At 42.1% G+C, this 6,545-nt stretch overlaps 1 protein-coding gene across 1 annotated transcript; it reads left to right on the plus strand.

Annotated features, from left to right (window-relative positions):
* Positions 1 to 240: 240 nt before the first annotated feature.
* LOC121535615 (peroxisomal biogenesis factor 19) lies at positions 241 to 6,184 on the plus strand. The gene is made up of 8 exons (XM_041842846.2): positions 241 to 533; positions 1,438 to 1,535; positions 1,748 to 1,910; positions 2,566 to 2,651; positions 2,803 to 2,976; positions 3,138 to 3,311; positions 3,398 to 3,442; positions 3,632 to 6,184. The coding sequence occupies exons 1-8, from the start codon at positions 470 to 472 to the stop codon at positions 3,716 to 3,718; spliced, it is 891 nt and encodes a 296-aa protein (XP_041698780.1). The 5' UTR covers positions 241 to 469; the 3' UTR covers positions 3,719 to 6,184.
* Positions 6,185 to 6,545: the final 361 nt, after the last annotated feature.

The following is a 6,545-nucleotide window of genomic DNA, read 5'->3' on the forward strand; positions in this document are numbered from 1 at the left end:
ACTAACACAGCAGATTAGGATAATTAACGTGGCAGGTTAGGAAAACGAGGTTAAGGTTAGGAAAAGAGTTAGTGTTAGGTTTAGCTAAAATGCTACAGTTGTCAACAATCGACTCGTTGTGCAGCCCAATCAGCCATGCAAAATGTTCTTGAGTGGCAACAAATCTGCCCAATTAGCTGAATCGCTTTCCATACACCCACTTCTGTTGATCTTCCCACTTCTGTTGACACGCCCACTTTCAGGCACACTCCATGTATGCATAGTTATCCATGACTCGTTTGAGTGGGTGTCAACCGCCGTTAAACCTCATCGAAGAAGAAGACTCGTTAGAGATACCACTTGAGTATCTGGTCAATATAATAGGAAATCTGTGAAGAAATCCATCCCAGAGTGACGCACAAATCCGCGACGATTTTATACGCATACGTCATTTTACTGCTTCTTCAGTAAATTTGTTTGGAGAGACAAGATGGCGTCAGAATCAGCGGAACCGTTGGCAGAACAAGACACAGAACTAGACGAGTTATTGGACAGTAAGATTTGACATTACTTCCGAGTGAAGTGTGATTATAATCAATACTGCCAATGCATTAATGCATACAAAGAATGGTGTCAAACGTGGCGCAGCGGAGCAACGTGCCTTGTTAGCGAGCTAACGTTAGCTAGTTTAGCCTAGTTGATGGAATGTGGTTGGTCCTGCCTGGCAAGTCCAAAACCAAAGTCAGGCATTCTCTTACAAAATCTCCTGCTTTTGCTGTTTACTAAGAGGTCCCTATTAGCATTACAACGCTGCAACAGATGGCTCAGTGGGGGTTTATAGCTATGATATCATAACTTTTGTCATTCACTTTGACCCCGATTAGGCAAAAATGGAACAGCATCATGTGTTAAACTAAACTCAAGCTGCCCTTGAAATTGATATTATTCTTTTTTTATGGTTGAATCGCTAGTATGTCAGCAAGTGAGATCTGGATTGACAAACAGCTCTGTTATTGTTTCTGTCAGCTGGCTAACCGATTTGAATTCATTATGGTATTACATACTAGTAGCCAATGCCACTTTGTGTATTATTAACTATAGGCTGCCAGACTACACTAGTCTAGAGGCTACTATTATCGTGGTAGCAAGAATTTAATGGAGATTATCATAATCTGACGTTTGTAATATTTCAATTAGTTTGGTGAAGTTGTATTCCTAACATCAGAAATGGTAATGAGTTTCTAAAGTAGAAGTAGTGACCTCATCATACTGAGTTTGATAATCAACTAATGCATGACTGAATTGCACATTGACCCAGACTTTGAAGAGTTGACCTTTGTCCTCTAACTACCTGCCCAATCGCTTCACCTTGCCTTGACCATGCTTCCACCTGCTCGTGCTAAATGCTGCTATCTGTGCCACTGCATCTCAGCTTTTATTGACTTTCCTCTACTAAAGGTGCGCTCGATGACTTTGAAAAGACAAAGTCGGCCCCCCCAGCCCCAGTTCCTGCTGCTGCCGTGGCTCCCCCGTCAGCCAATGGCAGTGAGGAGAAAGTGAGTGAATATTTTCCCTGGTTTCTAGAATGTGCCCTAACTTCACCAATTACCTGGTGCTTGCATACAAGAAGCTGTAGTTGTTAGTGTTCTGATTGTGGTACAGAAGGTATCTTTCAGTGTCAAGTCTGTCTACCCTTCCCTCTACATTTCTGTCTGTATATGGGGGAAGATAAATTGAACAATTTACCTGTTGATGCACATCTCTCTAGCCCCCTCTACTGGAAGACAGTCAGTTCTTCGAGGCTCTGTTTGAAGGGGAGATGGCCTCTCAGGCGAAGGAGGAGTGGGAGAAAGCCATGACTGAACTCGCACAGGAAGAGCCTGAGCTGCTGCAACACTTTCACAAATTGTCAGAGGCAGCAGGAAAAGTTGGTAAGCATCCACATATTTTCAGTTACGTTCTTACGTGCCTGTCAATGTAATACCTCGTACCCCTGCACATTGACTTGGTACCGGTACTCCTTATATATATATATATATAGTCTCATTTTATTGTGTTACTATTTCCTTTATTTTTTGCTAATTTAACTCTGCATTGTTGGGAAAGGGCTCGTAAGTAAGCACTTCACGCAGGCTTATAATAATGAACAGAGTGAATGAAATCTTTACATTTTAGTCATTTAGCAGATGCTCTTATCCAGAGCGACTTACAGGAGCAATTAGGGTTAAGTGCCTTGCACATCGACAAATGTTGCACCTAGTCGGCTCGGGGATTCGAACCAGCGACCTTTCGGTTACTTTCCCAACGCTCTTAACTGCTAGGCTACCTGCCACCCAATGTTTGATGTATTTGATACCATTACACTTATTCCACTCCAGCCATTACCACAAGCCTGTCCTCCCCAATTAAGGTGCCACAACCTCCTGTGATTTCATGGTAAAGTCTACACCTGTTGTATTCGGCACATCTGACAAATAAAATTTGATTTGATGATTAATTTGAGCTGGGGGGGTTTTTCATGTCAGTATTTTCTGCCCTGTGTTTTGCGGGGGGAAATCTCATTGAAACTCTCTTCATTTTGAACAGGTACTGATGTAGCCTCCCAACAAGAATTCACTTCCTGTCTCAAAGATACCCTCAGTGGATTGGCGAAAAATGCAGACAACTTACAGGTAGTTCAGATGATTATCTTTTTAAAAATAAATTATGGAAGGTTTGGTTGTCACCACCCTTGGACAAATATTGAAACTTTGGACCATTGGCGGAATGTCTGTTTCTTTGGTCTTCGATGCATTTCAGACTGTTCTTGTTTCTATTCATCAGAGTGCAGGTTTTGCTGGAGAGGATCTAGCAAAGACTCTGGAAGGGCTGGGATTGGATGAGGGTGGAGAGGGGGGCGGGGAAGACGGAAACATCCTGCCGATTATGCAGTCCATCATGCAGAATCTACTCTCCAAGGAAGTGCTCTACCCGTCTCTCAAAGAGATCACTGAGAAGGTTAGTGTTTTTTCTGTCCAGATGTTTGGGTTTTCCCTAAAAATGTATATAGTTAACAGGCCACTTGCAGATGTTGATTATTGTTTTTATAGATTTTCCCTTGTATGCCCTTTACACAACTTTCTAACTGGATAACTGACTGTTATTCAATCCTCATGCAGTATCCTGAGTGGCTGAACAGCAATCGTCAGTCCCTCCCCCCAGATCAGTTCCAGCGCTACGAACAGCAGCACAAGGTCATGGGAGAGATCTGCAGCCAGTTTGAGAAGGAGGGAGAGCAAAGTGGAAGGGATGGGGAGAATAGCTTTGAGAGCATTCTGGAACTCATGCAGCAGGTGAGCCAGCATGAACTGTTGGTTGTGATTCATACTGGCTGATTGTTTGCTGTGCATGGATATTGATTATGAGTTTGAATTTTCAGCTACAAGACCTGGGCCAACCACCCAAAGAGCTGGCTGGTGAATCGGTATGTTTCTCCTCTCACTTGCGCTCTCTTTCTCCTTTATCTACCAACCTTTGTTAGTGCAGCTGCAGCTGCATAGTAAGTTTTGCTCCTTGGACCGGGTCCATCTTGTAAAATAAACTTGATCTCAATGTGCTATATTTGAATGAATTAAGATTAAATGAAACCCCCTCTGTTTCCCTCCCCCATCAGCCACCTGGCCTGAACTTTGACCTGGAATCCCTGAATCTCCCAGGAGCCTCTGGGGCTGGAGCGGCAGAGCAGTGCTCAATCATGTGATGTCAGAGCAGCCAGTTCAATGGATGCACAGGCTAGGGGCTGTGTGCGAGGGGGGTGATGAGAGAGGACCATCGATCACAAGACAAGGAGGAGAACGAGACTGTTTGCACTGCTCTCCTCCTAACAGATGTTTCTGTGTCTAAATAGAAGGCACGGTGAACGGTGGCACAACAAACCAATGTGACCACCCTTCGGTAACTCACTGATCATCACATCACTGATTTTAAATTAATTGCTTTGGTTTGTCAAAAGCTCTTCCAGGTCATTCGTAGTACAGGTAGTAGCATTCCCACACACACAGCTCAACTGACTAGCAGTTGACTTATCAGGCCGTTTTTACACTCACAATTGTTTAGCCTCATGGTAGAACTGGTTGAACAGCCCTATTGGTTAAAATGGTGCCTTGCATTATTGTTATAAACCTTACAGAAGGGATAATGGGATTCTCTGTGGTGAGTTGCTGAGTGATGATTGAGTTGTTTCATAGCTGCAGTATCATCATGGGGCAGCGTACCCAACAAAGGGTGTTGAGTCAGTGTCACAGTTCCACTAATCAATAAAGTAACACCAACACCCCAGGGGGTTGATTAGGTTGTTTCTGACCACTAGTTTAGAGTGATAAAAATTCATAATTAATACTGTTAATATAACAAATTCGTGTAGATTAATATTGATGGTTGCTTAACCAGTGTACATTTGTGAATTATTTAAAGAAAAGAAAATCGAGGAGTTAAACTTAACTCGTTCTAATTTCATAATATCATAATCATAAGCCAGCTAGCTGATTTTAGAGAACGACTTTACCTTGGTTCTTGGTTAGTTATACAGTATCTTCCCAATAGCTGCTATGTTGTACAACAGACTGTAGATGGCTGTGCACTTGATTTGACCTCTAGTTTTCATGACGTCGGTTGAAACATCATTGTTACATCGACAAGATGTAAGAGCCAGTCCTGTGGCAAATTATGACATGTTTATAACTTACATTATTAGAGTTTTTAAACAGGTTGGTGCTCTGGTTTGCGCATTGGCGCTCGGATTAGACAGCCTGGGTTCGAGTCGCGGTGGGGCTAGAGCCAAGGTCGGTCAGCAACCGTCGGGGTTAAGACGTCCCCCGAATCCCGGGGGCTTCTGTCCAGTAGTGGGACCACAGCCAGACCACCAAGATGATTAACTATTTTGGGACTGCGATTATAACCCTCTTAGCTTTTTATGTGCTACAAGTTATGTCCACGTTATGGAAAAACGTGACCACAATGTCGAAATAGGATTTGTGCCATCAGGAGAAAATGGGCCTCCTGTAGCTCAGTTGGTAGAGCATGGTGCTTGTAACGCCAGGGTTGTGGATTCGATTCCCACGGGGGGCCAGAATGAAAAATGTAAGTCGCTCTGGATAAGAGCGTCTGCTAAATGAAGAAAATGTAAAATACTGTTTCACACGATTATATTGAAACAAGTACCACTACTGGTATGTGACCCTGCTTTGATCTAAAGAAAAATGATCCAAATAATACGAATATATAGCATTTATTTGTTAAGGGACAGATGCAAGTAGTAAAACAGTTCAAATGATTTCCTATAATCTTTAAAAGTGTTGAAGTGATGTGCAAAAATGACTTTTCCCAGTGGCCTTTGATTAGTAGAGTTAGAATTACTGTGAAAGTACCCCCCTTGTGTTTGACAGTGGTTTGCTATTCCTTTGGAGTGAGTGGAGTGGAATGACATTTTTGATATTTCATATGCCAACATATGCATTGACTGAATCTTGGGGAGTAGCCCTGTAGTTAGTAATGATTTTCATTAGTCGAATTGGGTACTACTTTTTTAGGCTACCGTATGTACTCTTTCATACTCTGCATCCAGACATGTCCTGGTCGTGTAATTTATTGGCAGCTGGCATCTAGAGCAGTCACCTTATCACCTCAAACATGTATTTATTTATTTAACCAGGTAAGCCAGTTGAGAACAAGTTCTCATTTACAACTGCGACCTGGCCAAGATAAAGCAAAGCAGTGCGATAAAAACAGCAACAACACAGTTACATATGGGATAAACAAAACGTACAGTCAATAACACAATCGAAAATAGAACATTCAATGTGTGCAAATGTAGTAAGTTATGGAGGTAAGGCAATAAATAGGCAATAGTGCAAAATAATTAAAATGTAATATTAACACTGGCGTGATAGATGTGCAGAAGATGATGTGCAAATAGAGATACTGGGGTTACTGCAGAAGGAAAATGATCAGTCCATGTAACTTTGTCGGAGCTGATAGCCTCTGCTCTCAGGACTGGTGCTATTCAACCAATTATTTCCACCCGATTAGCAACATTTCTCTTTCCACTGGCATCATTAAATTATCATCCTGAATATATTGTATAAATCAACTAACTCTGTGGAATATGTAGGCCTATTATGAAATAAACTAACAATGTTTATGAAATAAACAAACCAACTCTGCTGTTTTCCTTTTGTTTTATGTTCTGGTCAGATCTCAAGAAATATCATTGCTGGTTGAAATATTGGGAACCGGAAGTCCTTGTAATGTCATATGTCCAATTTATTTAAAAAAATACATTGAGGTTTTATGTGCGATATATATTTAACGAGAATGAATTCAGTACAACTCATTAGGATGCCAGCCAGCCCCATCCATAGACTAGTAGTGGTTCCATTACATCATCACCGCGCCGTGGAGCTTTTTGCGTCAGCTGTATCCTATTGCCGCATTCACAACAGCTAGGAAATGGGAACTCGGAAGTCTCCCGACTTCAGTGAGTCCAAGACAACTGGGAGCTCGAGCTCCGACTAGGAAAAATAGTTTTG

This window comes from Coregonus clupeaformis, chromosome 21 (assembly GCF_020615455.1).
Source record: "Coregonus clupeaformis isolate EN_2021a chromosome 21, ASM2061545v1, whole genome shotgun sequence".
Classification (NCBI taxonomy): Eukaryota; Metazoa; Chordata; class Actinopteri; order Salmoniformes; family Salmonidae; genus Coregonus; species Coregonus clupeaformis.

Bases quoted from the DNA above. Each gene is read 5' to 3' on its own strand.
- LOC121535615 (XM_041842846.2), top strand. From the start codon at position 470: ATGGCGTCAGAATCAGCGGAACCGTTGGCAGAACAAGACACAGAACTA. The intron at 2,977-3,137 runs GTTAGTGTTTTT...ATCCTCATGCAG, and splicing joins TCAAAGAGATCACTGAGAAG to TATCCTGAGTGGCTGAACAG. The intron at 3,312-3,397 runs GTGAGCCAGCAT...TTGAATTTTCAG, and splicing joins TTCTGGAACTCATGCAGCAG to CTACAAGACCTGGGCCAACC.